The sequence below is a fragment of the Amphiprion ocellaris genome, chromosome 8, assembly GCF_022539595.1.
Source record: "Amphiprion ocellaris isolate individual 3 ecotype Okinawa chromosome 8, ASM2253959v1, whole genome shotgun sequence".
Taxonomy (NCBI): Eukaryota; Metazoa; Chordata; class Actinopteri; family Pomacentridae; genus Amphiprion; species Amphiprion ocellaris.
Window position 1 is genome coordinate 10,619,908 of NC_072773.1, and position 16,214 is coordinate 10,636,121.

The 16,214-nt window shown below is 38.9% G+C and overlaps 1 protein-coding gene across 2 annotated transcripts in view; it reads left to right on the forward strand.

The window, feature by feature from the left end:
• The window catches only part of nphp4 (nephronophthisis 4), a 202,952-nt gene that overhangs the window by 154,407 nt on the left and 32,331 nt on the right, over nt 1-16,214 (forward strand). For both annotated transcript variants that reach the window (XM_023264530.3, XM_035945560.2), the window contains 2 exons: nt 9,704-9,838; nt 13,799-13,986. In XM_023264530.3, coding sequence (XP_023120298.2) covers nt 9,704-9,838; nt 13,799-13,986 — 323 coding nt within the window. The remainder of the gene's footprint in view (nt 1-9,703; nt 9,839-13,798; nt 13,987-16,214) is intronic.

The window sequence follows — 16,214 nt, forward strand, 5'->3', positions numbered from 1 at the left end:
AACACGCAATATATCTTGAAAGCACAGACAAAACCAACTTAAATAGCTCAACGAATCATAAATCAATGTTAACTGGCCTCTCTAGCTGAACAGATTTGTCGAATGAAACTTAAATTGTAAAATAGAATTGACAAATTTTCTGAGTTTAACAACTGAAAATATTCCCAGATGTATTAATCTTGTGGAATGTATTTTTGTTAATTGTTTGAAATGTCCATTCATCATATTCTGCCTACAGGCCAGCTAATTCACAATCTTAGCTGTCTGAAATTGTCCAGGCATGTTTAGCAGAAAGGAAAGGGGCCTCAAAATCCTGATCTCAAAGTTAGGAAAGATGAAGTTATCTAGCCAGTTTTACTACTTAAATTTAGTTTTACACCAACTAACGCAGAACTTTAAATTTAAGTGACACACAATATTATGCTAATACAGTTCCCAACAGTAATATGTCAACAAATCGAAATCAAAAAGTTAAAATTTTTATGAGTGTCTAGAATGTTTGTGTTTTTTTGTTTTTTTGGTTTTTTTTTGTTTGGTTTTGTTTTCATTGCTCTTAACTTCATGCACAAATGTCTGACATTACATAGTCCAGTGAATTGTAGTGCTGCCCTGTAATGCACTTAGGCTTTTATTTTGATACATCTACAAAAGGTGGTGAGTTGAGTGTTGACAAGACCTTAAAAATAAAAATTAAAAAAACTAATTGAATATTAATGATTGCACTTAATAAGGACATGAAAAGAGAATTTCTGTGAAAATAGATACTAAGAGCAGTGGTGAGGATTATATTTAGGATTTTTAGGATTATTTTAGGTTATATTGATGAAATCAATGCAGTGGAAACATAGCTGCTGTTGCCATGTGAGCCATTCTGTTATGAAGTTACCCTAAAACGAATTATGATTAACAACATTATTAGATGTGTAATCATACATATTAAATTACATAATCAGGTTGATCTCTGCTCTCCTTCTGTGCCATTTTAATTCACATGCAATGTGGTCCTGACTACATACTGCTCTCCCCCTTTTCTAATTTTATGTGTTTTAGTCATGCATGCTATTAATCATGTCTTTACTTCACCTCTTTGGGAATTTAACAGAATTAGTCTTTATTGAAGAAAATGACTGGCAGACTGTCATTTCGAAAAGAAAAAGCACGAAACACCCAATGATATCCTTTTTAATTATCACAAGGTGGGATTGACAAGTAATTAATTAAATGGTAATGATACACGTTGTCAGGTCTATTCAATCATTCTGTAAAGCAGCTTTTATTAATAGCATCGTAAAGGACAAAAGGAAGTGGCTTAGTCGAAGAATTGTGAAATCACGGCTGGAGCGTTGAGGGTTTTGATTTGCTGCAGCATGTGAGGTCTTGAGTAGGAAAGACGGTGCTCCCACACAGAACACTACAGGAGCAGAGAAGTGTTTAAACCATGACGGCTGCCTGCTCGTCCCTTGGAACCAATTGACTCCTGAATCCAAACTGTGCTTTATTGATTTCATTTGCTAAACCCACAATACATTGGAAGGGTAAATTGAAGATGCAGGCAAGGGAAAAGACACATTAAATAGAGATTTTTAACCTTAACACAACTGTGAAAGAGCTCAATATTTTGAAGTTGTTACTAATGTGCTGAGTCAAAGCAGAGCCATTACTGTGTGTGAGAAACTTGGTCCCAAAGATAGAGAATAGACAGCACTGAATAATCTTTGTACTCCATGATGTCATTATGATATAAAGCCCAGAGCTTTTCCCAGGACTGATAATGTGAACTGAGTGATGGCTTAATAGTGGTTAATGTATGTTTTCTCTCTAAAGCAAACAGCGAAAAAGCAAATACAATAGATGGATGATGGATATATAGAAAGAATGGATGAAACAGAAAGAATATGAGAAGCAAGGACAGCAAGGCATTTTCATAAATGTGAGACTGTGAAATTGTAGAACACCCAAGAAAGCTACCACAGGTGTATATACTAAACTCAAAAACAATAGTTTTTGGTGTGGGATTCTAAATGTTCATACTTGCTGACATTAAAAAGATGACTGTAAAATGAAATGAGCACTTTTATACTTTTAAGTGACTGTTTCTGACCACTTGGTAGTATTTACTTTACCAGCTTTCATCTTCACACTGTAAACCCACATGTTCAAAATAATCAAATAGATTAAGTACTGTAAAATGATTTTTTAAAAAAAGTTCTACTTACTTAAATATATCGAATTTGTGTAACTGCCGGCCAGCAACAGATGGTTCCCTCCATATGAGCCGGGTTCTGCTCAAGGTTTCTTCCTGTTAAAAGGAAATTTTTTCTTGCCACTGTCGCCTTAGGGCTTGCTCTGAAGGTTCAGGCATACGGATTCTCTAAAGTGTCTTGAGACAATCTGAATTATAATTGGTGCTATATAAATAAAATTTAATTGAATTAACTTGATCTTGCTTTTTGAGTATATTTAACTCAAAAAAATCTATTGACTTGAACTATTTGTGCATTAAGTAAAACTTAAAAGCATAACTTAAATCCAACTCAAAAGAATTATGTAATTGCATATTGAAAATAATTATTTCTATTGTTTCAACATTACTGCATGTGTCTGAATTCAGTAGGTGGTAGTGGGTGTGGTGGGGGTTGATATGAAAGCAAACTACCATGCAATCAAACATTCTTTGAACAATCTATGATAACAAACCTCCATTGTTCTGCTTCTGTAATGTAATATGCAGACTGAACTTTTTCACTTTGTTGAGGGGTTTAATAGAAACTTGTAATTCTTTTGGAATTGCACTAATGACTCCTATAATAGTCCTTCTTTTTATTTATTCGTATTGTGCTAAAGTTTCGAATTTAACTGCACAATTTTGCATCTTAATATGTAAACCTTGTTTACATGTTGTATTGTACTGCACTATACAGTCAAATACAAATTCCTATGACTTTAGGAACCTACAATAGAAGTCCAGTTTGTTTCTACTGAAAGTCCTATGAAGCGCCTACAGTTGAATGAAATTGCAGTGACAGATGATGGATCTTTCTGTAGTTTTTTTTTTAAAAAGTGTTCTAAAAAATGACTAGGACCACTTTAATGCATCTAATTGGTCCTTATTTTGGCTGAAAATAACTTTAAATAGCATATATTTCCATGACTAGTCCCAAAATTATGTGTGAAAACCAATCATGCAGTAGTTTATATAATAGCAATTGATGGTCCAACTCATATTGTTTGAATTTAACTCGTTAAAAGGTAATATTGGCTACACTGCTACATTTGGAAACATGATCATATTTGCCAACAGTAAATAGGCTCATATGTGACAGCAGGGAAGGTATATTGATATAAAATCTTTTGCTGACTGAGTTGTGGCTATATCCATTCTCTCTAACTCTCACTTTCTCTTGCTGTCCCTTTTACACTGTCCACGCACTCACTCTCTCTCTCAAACACACACCATACACAAACACACCAACACACACGCACACACAAACAGAAAGCATGTATCTGCTTCAACACAGTAGAGAAGACAGATTAGAACCTTCTCCAGACCTCACAGTGCTCCTCATCTGCTGCAGCCTGATAAGCCCTGGAGAGAGTGACTGTTCCAGCAGGAAAGAGTAGAGAGAATTCTGCCTAAAGCTGTCACAAGTGGAACAAAAATCAGTGAAATTTACCTAACAATTAGTTTAGCTATAGATGACTTCCCTAGGGGTGAACATATAGCATGTCTCACTCATTAAAAGCTCTTGCTGTTGGCATATTAAAGCCTGACTTTATCAGCCTTGCTTTTAGCCTTGAGGTGAGAGAGAATCTGCTTATTTTGAAAGGTCAGTGGCCTGGAAAGGGGAGGCAGAAGAAATCGAATATTGCAGACTACTTTGAAACCCCCTTGGTGCTTGCTCCCATTTGTTCTGGGGCCCAGTAAATCAGTGGTTTGTTGTGGCCTTAACCTCAAGAACTGCCAGCAGAGCAGAGAGGGCGGGCAGGTGGGGTAGTGCAGAGTAAGGTTATTGTCATGCACCAGCGAGAGGTAGTCAATAAATTTGATAGAGTTCAGCCCAGTGGCACTTTGTTCACAATTACTCCGCTTCACATAGACAACGCAGAGCAGCAAATGCTGTGCTAGACTTTCTGTGTGCAACGCAAACCTGTTTTTGTAGCTTATATTTCCGTGGTGACGATCATTCTGTCTAAACTGTCGCAGGAGTGATTCAGCAGTTAAGGACGGATAAAATGACTGAGAGCAAGACTTCCACATCAACCTGCATAAGCACTAAAGTAGGTATTGTGTGATGAGGCTAATGATGATTCCAGCGATAGCTGATTAATTAAAATGACTAACTGATTAAATCAGAGGATCATAACTGGGTTCATCATCAGTCCATTTGTTACATTATAGGCATGTAGCACTGGGTGTTAATTTTCTCACATCATTGTAGGCTTTTTGTATAATTCTATCCATCATCAAAGCATTTCTCGACACAAAAGATAGGAGGCTGAAAGGCCCATAATGAGGTGTTGGAAATGAGATCTCTATAGCTTTGTTATTGATTGGGGATGTTTATACAGTGGCAGAAGTAACGTCTTCACAATAATATGTGGGAAATATAACTGAAAGAAATACATTCAGCTGAATTGTGTGGCCTGGGAAGAGAGATGGATGATGAGTGGAATGCTTCGGGACGGCAGACACCTTACTCATTAATCTGCAGAGCTGTGCTGTCTGTGTCTGTTTGCATGGCAACACCAGCTCCCCATTACTCATTTAGCTGCTGCCCATTATCAGTTTGTTGATGAAGGAGTGTGCCTCTAAAAGATTTGGAGGGTACTTTTGACTTCGGCTCTAAAACTCCTACAAGCTAACTGAGGTGTCATTTCTGGGCAGTAAAGCCATTTAATTGCTGCACTCACCATATTTCATATGAAAGCATCTCAGAAATGCTAAAACTTCTTATGTTACAATTAAGCACCTCATTTGGGTATGTTGTGATCCAAACCCTGGAAGCTGGTGGGATTAATGGGAGCATTGTGTCAAAGTGCACAACAATTTAAACAGCTGTTAACTTTTACTTTTCCGTACTTCTTCAGTCAGCTGTTGTAAATTGCATCTAACTGATTCCAAGTTGTGGCCTTACCTGTAATTTACTCAGAGCAATCTTTTGACCTGTGGTATTTAAAAATGCTCTTATTAAAATGGCACATGGTCACAAGCTGGTGTTGTAATTGTGGCTCTGAGCAATTATGTGTTACACTTCCGTTACCAAGTGTTTTGTGTGGAACGCACTGCTCAGAAGTGTAAACAAGCCTTTCCCACAGCTACTGTACTGTTGGGGCTCTGTGCAGGATGAATTAATGTTCGAGGAAACCCTAATATCGACTATCATTCACTGCCTTAGTTCAAGTACACCCTGAAGTGCCTACTTATCCACTTGCCTTTAAAAAGGGGGGTATATTATGATTTGCCAAATAGGAATAGAAAGGGGAGATGAGTTAGGTTGAATGCTGAAAAGAGTTTTGTTGTCAAGAGGCAGGTTTTGAAGCATAGTGTCTTGGCCATTCAAACTACAACTTACATAATGACAGGACAAATAGTGTCAAAGGTAATTAAAGAAAATGTAATTATTATTTAGAATGTAAATATGACCCCACACCCGGTAATACGGATTGCAGATGATATTTAACAGCTTTAAGTTCAAAATGTGTCACTGCATCTCTGACACCCAGCATTCAGCCAAACCAGACAGAGGCCAACACTACCCATCAATCAGCCTGACTCATTATGCAGCCAGCTTTTTGTGTCCAGACCTCTCTGGCAATTTCAGACCACTAATTAACCGCTGTAGGCTTGTGTCCATGTATTGATCCTGCTTCAGCTGTTTTTAGCCAGGGTTTAACTTGGAATGTGTTCACTTTGGCGCTGTCTACAGTGAAAATATACTGATTTACATGTGACTTCAAAGAGAGCTTTGGCCAAAATCTGTCCTATACTCTCTCTCTTAGCCAAATCTGGCTTCAGATCGTGTTCTGGCATCTTACTTCAAGACGTGGCAAACACCCTATTCTCAAGTCACTGCTAGAGTTCCACAGATTTGGTTAGTTACAGAGATAATTGTGTTTCTACACCTGTGATATGATCCTGATACAAAGGTAAACACATGTGTGATCAAACAACAAGAAACACAGATATTCCTCATTTTGAGGCTGCTGTTGGAAAGCCTGCTCTCTGGCTTAGCTTGTGTGCTTGCAGTCAGGAGCATTTTAAAATTTTAAGATGTTATTTATCTGATAAACAGGGACATGCATTATCAACAAACCAAAACAGCTACGTTAAAGTAAGATCCTGTTGTGTAACCTCAGGATCTCCACTTGCTGATGGACCAATGCATCTCGAAGTCTGGAATTTTGTCTGCCTTCAGAATGAGCTAACCCATACGTTGTGTTATCTATCTATCTGTCTGTCTGTCTGTCTGTCTGTCTGTCTGTCTGTCTGTCTGTCTGTCTGTCTGTCTGTCTGTCTGTCTGTCTGTCTGTCTGTCTGTCTGTCTATCTATCTATCTATCTATCTATCTATCTATCTATCTAAAATAAATATAAGTCAGCTGTTTGAACTCTATCTGCTTTGGTTTCATGTTGGTCCAGTTACAAGAGGCGTGATGTTTATGGTGTAATCGTGAGTTCAGGAGTCACACTGATGCAGCTGATTGCTGGTGCAAAATGAGTTAATGGTGTATTATTTTAAAATCACCAATCTTTCTGGACCTCTGACCTTGAACAAAAAATATATATATTAAAACAGCTTTCTTAATATTTGAAGAACCTCCCAAAAATAATTGTTCCAAATTGTTATGAACTATGAAATCAACCAGCATTCATCCATTATTAACTTAAAACTGTTTTTTTGTTGCTTGTTGCATCAATCTACAAATTGGACCTTTCTTTGATAGAATTTTACCAGCTCACGCATCCATCGAACTTTTAGTTTCTCAATGTATTTCATTTGAGTTTATAAATATTGTCACCTGGAACTGCACTTTGCTGCCCACTCTCTCGAATTTTCCTTTCAAGGATGCTCCACAGGTTCTCAATGGGGGCTGAAATCAGGGAACGGTGGCGACCACATCATGATTTTATTCTCCTTTGAATCTCCATTACAAGTTGTCAGTGCTGTTTTATGCAGCATGAGATGTGCATTGTCCCGTGTGATTTTTTTTTTTATTTTTATTTTTTACTGTAGCCCAATTCTTCCTTTTATACTGTGGCAGAAACTCTATATATGTTGTGCAGGTCTTTTTCACACCTGCTGGGATCCTGAAGCTGCCTACCATCCACCCAATATTTCAGCCCAGACCATTTCTCCACCACCTCCTTACTGATGAAACAGGGGTGGAACAGGGTGGTGTTTTAGCAACCATCCAAAATTTCATCCATCTGTACCATCCAGTATAGCCCAGCCTTCACTAGTAAATGGTCTTCATGTATTTGTGAAACCACTGCAAACATTTCTTTTCATGAGTCTTGATTAGGGAAGGCCTAAATGCAGCTTTATATGCAGCTGTCTGACCCAGAAGGGTCCAGAGACACAGTCAATTTTATATCTGTTTTGCTGCTGAGTAATGGCTTTTTCATATTGTACCTGCCCTATTAATACTGTTAATCAGTCTGATTTAAACCTCAATAAGCCTTTATTTCACCAAATCCATCTGTTCTCTGACTCACACACAAACCTTTCATGTTTTAATAAGGTTCAGGTTTTTTTCAAAATATCGACAGTTTTCATGCCTCTTGCAAGACATTGCGCTATTTCATGTTTTTCATCTTCAGAAAAATCTTTGAACAGAGACCTCCTTAATAATGTGGAACAACTTCTTCAAAGTTGAACTGCAGAACTTGTACATATAAATGAAGATCCATCATGTTCAAGCCTATGAGCACCAGGTTATTCTCTGTATTTCACAGTATACTGGACTTAAATGTAATGTCACTGGCAATATTCCCATTGCTGGTGTACCAGAAATGCGGCTGGGAAAAGACTGGTTTGCCAGACCTCAGGGGAGGTGGGGGGGACAGAATAGCCCAGAGACAGAATAGGCTACAGAACTGGGAGTACAGCAAAAAAAACTTTCGGAAGCATCCAAGAAAAAATTCAGATGTTGATTTAAAAAAGGGTGTACAGTGTATACAAGAAAATGATTGACGACAAGGACAAACACTGTAGGCATTTGACCTGCCTGACGTTGTGATATTTTGTTTTGTATTAATATTTATTTATAAATATAGCAGGCAAGATGCAGTCTGTGGCTAAAGGAGTGCAGTCTGGTCCACATGTTCAGGGCAGCAGCACATTGTCTGTTATACAGACTGGACATCTCTCATTGAGGCTCCAAGCAGCCAGCGCTGCTCTCATTCAAGCCGTCATGTTCTGACTTTATGATCATCTAGAAAAAAGAAAAGCTTTACAAACAGCAACTTTTCAGTTGGAAGTCCTCAGTAATAAAATGGCCATGAAGACTCATGTAGGGCTCCGTATTTGCATAGTATTCCACTGTGACAGCTCTGATTCAACTTGTGAATTGTATTTTCCATACAGCTCTGGAATGAAAACATGAGAAAAATAGGTGCGTGCTGATAATACATAGAGCTTGAATGTTTTCAAAACTGTCTTTGGCAACAGTGTTAATTGGTAAAATGTTTTTCATGAGATAAAAATTGATCACATCAGTGATTCCCTCTGCTGTTTGGAACCTTTCTCATATGGTGTAAGACTGGACAAATCATCGAAAATGTTGGGTTTTTTTTGTTGTTGTTTTGGATGATATTCAAATCTGGCTTTGCACTCATCATACAGAGATCTGTGGTGCTGATTTAAGTGGTCAAATAAATCAGCTGTGTTGCCTCATGTAGGGGCAACAACTGCAGACAGACTACGTGTTTGTGGGCAACATCTACCTTTCTGTAGCTGTAATATTTCCAAACAACTGGTGTTGCATTTCTTTTTGCAACCAAATCTTCCTCTTCACTGTTTCTCTCCTGTTCCTCACGCATTTTGCTGTGCCCATGTGGAGCCTGCATGTCAGCAATCTCTGTCTTTTAAGTAAGAAAAAGCATGATTGACCTAATTTTCCCCATTCACATGGTACTTTCTGCAAATATGTATATCGCAATGTTAATACTAAAACAATATATCATGCAGCCTGAGTAGGTATGCGTTGTGAACATGTCTTGACATTCTTTGTGTAATTACTCTCGCTATCTGAATTGGAAGGCAATTCACAGTGCATTTTTAAACAAATTTCCTTTAAATATTACCTAGCAAACTAATTAACATTCCTGCCTGAGACTGATAGCAGTTTTCTGAAAAGATATGACAAACAAAAAGGGTGAAAAACAGACTCTGAAAAAATATGCAATTTAAAACAATAATGAAATCTCAGTTGCGGGATAATATGAAAAGCAGTGTGTAAGAAAGTAAAGTGACAATACTGTAACACTTTCTATTATTTTCCTCAGGTGTAAGTGGTGCAGGTCAGCACAAATAGAGCTGGTCTGACAATGACCGCGCAGCTGTTCTTTTGGAGACCACAGCCTATTAAAAGTGAATAAATAGGCGTGTTGCTTTGAGCTGATGACTTATTAACACTATTATGTAAATACTTCATAGGAAGATTCAAAATATCAAACTAAAAACTATATGTGTCTTCCACAGGGTGCCCAGTGGACCCTAGCAGGAGGAAGGCAGCAGACGGAATGCTGTCTCATTCTCACATCATCACACCACGTGAAGTCACCAGTGGCTTCAGAGGAGGAAGCCTGTCCTCCACAAACGTTCTCCACCTCAATGGTGAGAACTTTGTTTTCCGCAGCCCACTGAATTTTGCCATTGTTTTTATCACATATTCAATAACTTCACTTTCATTACCTGTGCAGTTCATGCTTTTGTCCACTCGCCTTTCAGTGTATGTCTAAGTGCATGTACGTGAGAAATCTGCGCTGCAGAGTAATCAGAGTCTTCCATTTGGCTGGTGACTATGCTCCTGCCTTGGTCAACTCAACCACATCCATTTTACATTTGGTCTGTTGGCTGCACCACTGAACCACTCAATTTTCAGACTAATTGAGCTTGCAGAAGCATCTCTGGTGGCTAGCCACAGTCCTGTTTGTGTTTTGTTTGTGTGTGTGTGTGTGTGTGTGTGTGTGTGTGTGTGTGTGTGTGTGTGTGTGTGTGTGTGTGTGTGTGTGTGTGTGTGTGTGTGTGTGTGTGTGTGTGTGTGTGTGTGTGTGTGTGTGTGTGTGCATGCACAGTCTAAAGGCGTGCTCACACTCACAGCTAAACACACACACACACACACACACACACACACACACACACACACACACTGGGGAAACTCATTTTTCCCCAATTAGACAGGGCATCACCAGTCAACTGGTATGCTATTCCTAAATTCATTCTCAAACATGGACTATGAGTGAAACACACGCGCAGACACTCACCCACATTAGGCATTAGGAGGTATCAGATAAACAGATTATAAACAAGCAGATAACTGCTTTGATTAATAAAGTAGGTCTGACAGGTGTAGAGATACATTACAGACTTAACAATCATGTTGCATAATTTCATTTACATTAGCAAACTAAATACTTCTTCACTGATAAACAGCTATGCATTTGGAATATGTATAACATGTTTACAGATTAGTTAATGGATCAGTTCACCTGCTCACTGCTTGCTACACACTAAACACACTACACTAAACTAAACACACTAAAGTCTTCCCTCTCCACTTCACCTTTCTGAGCCATTTAATCGTACAATGCACCTAATTGCTCTCACTGGAGTCCAGTCACAACATTAAGCCACACTGAACAGAGCAGCTGCACTGTGTTTTGTGTGTGACCTGTGTGTGTTACACTCCTGTCCCAGTTCTGCCTTCCTGTGGCTCTGGAGGAAGTAGTGTAGCCAGACATTATCTGGTTTAGGTGACTGGCACTCGATCCAATGCCTCTTTGATAATGAGACTTGGGAAAAATGTCCAGGGATGAAGAGTAATACTTGGAGGGAAAAAAGCAGAAAAGAAAGCTCATATGAAAGGCTTTATGTGTTTGCACAAAATTTTGAAATTTAGTCCTGTGGGTAATGATCACAGTGTTGTATGACCTAAAATGTAGTCAGGATGAATTTCCTCAGTAATAATGAGTGCATCAAAAAAATGTTTTTAGGTGCATTTCTTTTCCTGCTGTATGTTCCCCGCAGTATAAGCACATAAAGGTACTGAATCTGAAATCACAGCTCTTTGCCTTCAGCTCTTGCTTCTCCTCTTTCTGGCCTAAGCCCCACCTGCCAGACTAGCATGAGCATAGGGTTGCACTTCATGCCCACGTATGACAAAAGATTAATCATAAAAATGAACTGTAAAGATGAAAATTGATTAAGACACAGCTGCAGATGTGAGGTGAGCCTTTGGTTACAGCTACCAGAATGCTAAACTATTAGCAACAGTAAACTTTGCCACTATTGGTTGGTTTCTTACACAATGTCTCCAACCACCACAACACATTTAAATGTTACAGAAAAATAAAGTTAACAGGACACCTGTCCAGGGGAAGAACGCAAACTTGGAATAGAGTAATTACTTGATGTTCTTTGAGCAAGTTTTGCTGATTTTGACGTGTTTAATGCATTCATCATCAGACTCTCTTTCAGTTTGTTTTGCTTTTTCAGAGTGGCTTTGCAGCGTAGACAGGTTTTGCAATTGATACAATAGCAGTTTTTTGTGCAGGATTTTCATCACTGAACCAGGCTTCCCAGCATCAGAAGGGATGTGCATGCACATCTGCATTTATCAAACAGGCAATAAGAGAGCCTTCTCTCTGAAAAGACTTGTAATTAGAGATGTCTCCTGTTACTGAAAATGAGTCTGTAGGAGGTCAGAAGTCGTTTTCTCTCAAATAACTTGAATTAGAATTCAATAAGGAAAGATCAAAAGGAAATAACAAATTAAATTTATGGCAGAAATATCCATTCATCATCTGTACACCACTGAATCCTCATTAGGGTCGCAGGGGGGTTGGAGTCTATCCCAGCTGACTTAGGATGAAGGCAGGGGACACCCTGGACAGGTCACCAGTCTATCACAGGGCCACATATACAGACAAACAAGCACACTTGCATTCCCACCTGTGGACAATTTAGAGTTACCAGTTACCCCCAGCATGTTTTTGAACTGTGGGAGGAAGCCCGAGAACCTGGAGGAAACCCACACATGCATAGAGAGAACATTCAAACTCCATGCAGAAAGATCCTAGGAAGGCCAGGATGCGAACCGGGGATCTTTTGGCTGCAAGGCGAAAATGCTAACCAACAGCTTGCAGAAACATGAGCATGTTAAATCAAAGTATTTTAGGAGTTACACTCCAGAGACAAGCAACATCAGTGGAGTTCCAGATGAAGCAGAAGTTGAGAACAGCGGTCCTGGAGTCTAGATGCTGGTAGTGGTAGAGCAAAGTTAGCAGATTTGTGGTGGAGATTGGCTAAGACGCCCTGGACAACTCAGATGAAGTGGAGATGGGAAGGAGGAGGGATGCATGATCGATGGCCTGGAAGGGAGAGTTATAACGTTTCAATGAATTTAAACAAAGGGCCCTGCCGATTGTCTCAGATGGCACAGGCATCATTGGACAAGAGTAGTGCTGCTGAAATTGAGAATTAAGTGATTTTGACAGTGTGGGAAAATGGAAGTAACAAAGAGAATTTTTTGAAAAAAAACATCAATACAAATTAAGAAAACACAAGCAAATGAAGACAACAACACCACCACAACAAAAAAAGATATACCAAAATTAGGTAATATTCAAGTAAAATGAGACATGTTGATCGGTGAGACAGTGTGTGTGTGGCATCAATGAATGCACTCGAAATGCAGAAAACACAAGCCACTGCGGAAGCATTACAGTTAGTGCTACTGAACAAAGCAGAACTGGGTTACAACACAAAAGAGGTTTCCAGAAGGACTCTAAAAAAACTGATGAACACACAAGGGATTAGTAAAAGTCTAATGTCTAGCAAATACAGAAGGTAACGTTCCTGAAGAGCTTAAATAAAAGGCTACTTTACATAAGCCTCGTGTCTCTCTTTTTCCGTCATCCTCTCTTTTGTCTCTGTCTCCCCATTTATTTTGTCCACAATTCACTGATGTACCACTTATGTTTTTCTCAACACTCTGCTGCTCATTTTTGTTCAAGGTCTGTTGCCACTCTCAGTCAGTCTAGGTTTATCTTCCCGTTGCTGCAACCCGTTATCCATCTCATGGCTACAAAACTGCTACGGGGGCAGAGCAAAACTGCGTTTAGATTTTAAAAAAATCCACTTTGGGCACTTCTGAATTTTAAGTTTGTTAATGTCTGAGTGGCAAATTCTTTTGTAAACACTTTTAAAGAAGGTAATTCTCTTTCTATTCTATTTGGTAACTGGTAGATGAATTGGATATTTTAATGAGGTATTTCGGTGCTGAAAAAATACACATGACCGTGAAGGTGAAAGATGATTTGGAGGGACAGAGGGAGTTTCTTTTCCCAGTAGTAGGGCTTTGGCCCAGTTGTAGTGGTGCCAGTTGTTTGACTGAACTGTTGTCTGTGAACAAGCTGTTGTTTGTTGTGCTCCAACAATACTTTAATTTGTCTGCGCCTCTCTCGCTTGGACATTTGGAGGGTTTTTAGAACATATGGTCAAAATGGCAAAGAGATTAGATTTCACTCTGTTCAGTAAGTATATTCATGACTGCAGCATGTTTCTGTTCCACAGCAAGGAACACTGCACAAGCACACAGACTGGAGATAGATGGGGATCGGATTCCATCGTTCAGACATGGGATCAGAGCTGACACCATCATGCCTGAAGAGCGCAACCTATGTGAACACCGAAAGCTCAGCTGCATGGCTGCCGTGCATCAGCGGGAGGGCAAGGAAGATGCTAAAACACCTAAGGATACGGTGAGGTCAAACTTTTCCGTAAAGCTATCAGTGAGCCAAAAAATAGTGGCTTTTGTCTAAAGCTGAACCACAATAGTCTGTCCCTTTGGGTCCTCTTCACTGAAATCTCAGACAGACAACAGAGGCCATGCAACAGCTTTCATTCTTACTCAGAAACATGTCGTGAGGGCGCCCTCCCAAGGGTGTGGAGCATCTCCTAGAAAGCCTGCTGGTGTTAAAATTCTCCTGGCACCATGCCCTTCAATCCTGTGCCTCTGTGACTGTACAAGAAGGTATTAATTACTCTCCTACTCGAAGCCACATCTTGTACTTTCACCCATGGATGCACATGCTAAATGTGATTTTAGCTGTGGTGCATGTCTGTCCTAGACATTTTACACCTTACATTTCCTCTGATAAGACCTGGGTTTTAGTTGTTTCACACCTCTGTAACAACCAGTGCGGTATGAATTACAACTGCTGTTCACATAGGACCAAGATTTTTATAGTTGATTTGCAGTTTCATTTGGATCTGAATTTTCTGGTCTGATAGCGATAACTTAATTTGGACTGAGTGTCTGGCTTGATTTCAGAGGGCTAGCCCTGTTGAAAATCTTGATTATATATTTTCTTACAAACTCAGCATTACCATTGTGATTTAAAACTCAGTGTAAGATGTTTGATTTATTTAAAATATAAGTGAACCCAGCCAGCCTTCTCGGGATCATGTAGTTTATTTCACCATTTAAACATTAAAATAATTTTTAAGATACCACAACATGCTCAGGATTCACATTCAGTTGCATTATGTAATTAAATTTATAATGCAATGTTTGTGACAAACTAAAGCCTTGAAATAGAAACACTTCCAACTTTTCCATCTGCTTTGGAAGTTGGTTTCCCAAGCTTAATGTAAAAGATTGAGAAAACATTGCATAAAATATTGAATCATGTCACAAATACCTGTTCTCAGTGTGTCAAAGATAATGGAAAACTTGGATCAGTGGATTTCTGCTGATAAAATGTAATAGTCCTAGATTTTGAAAAGGCTGTTTTATGTGCACAGCATTTGACTGTAAGGAAATGTGTATACAATTAAACTTGCCAACTTGCAACATTACTCAGAAACGGACCAACAGATTTGGATAAAATTTTCAGGGAAGGTCTGAAATGGCACAAGAACCAAGTGCTTAGATTTTGAAAATGATGCGGCCTATAGTCTGGATCCATGGATTTGTTAAAGATTTCTGTATCATTGTGAGATAGCGGCACAGTGTCACTATGACTACAAGTGAACACTATGTCAGCTGCCTGCTGGCAATCACATGATTGCGATCCTACTACAAATCCACCGCTGTGGACTTGTCGGGACTTATCCGTCGGAAATGATACAAGCAACAATTTCTTAAATTGGGGGGTGTTTCCGATTCCCATCAATTCCCGCTGCCCACTGCATACTCAGGTCACGCGATTTGGTATCAGTACATAACATACACATGCATAACCATGCCTGTGCTCAGCGCAAGGTAATTTTATTTGTGGGTACATCTATATTAAATGGCTACATTCTATGGTGCTGTGATTTCTGATCATCAAGAACTAATATACAAATGCTGCATTTCTAAAAAAAAAAAAAAAAAAAAAAATGCTGCATTTCTGACAATGCCATATGGGGAAGGGAACAATCTTACTGCACTCTCTCAGTGCTTTTCTTGTTATAAAGCTGTAGTTTCTGGTTCTGATAAATGGCATCATTTTGTTGGCTTTTTTTTAAAGATAACATGCACACACCCACAGGCAGGCTCAGAAGGTTAATAAGATAATATTTTTGCCCCCAAACGACTGCCTGCTGTAGGTTAACGCAAGGGTGTTAAAAGCTGTGAGACTGAACCAAAACAGTCAGGTTGGCAAACCAAAATGATGAGCTGAAAGATGTGCAGTGCTCTATCGAGTTACAGAGAACTACAAAGTTAGTAATAATTCTCTGTAAATTTTTTGGTATGAGTTACAACATTTACAATCATCTAAAAATATTGAGTGCAGCTTTGAACTTGCCAGAGGTTTAGCTACATCATCTAAGCCACATCATTTTGAAGTAACACTGGCAGAGAGCGAAAATAACAGATTTTTATTTTACTTTATTCTATTTCTTTTTTTTATCGCTATAATTGTAATAAAACAAGAAAGTAATAGAAAAAAAACTGAATTATCACTTTGAGATTGGGCTTAGGTAGAGATAAGACAGGGTG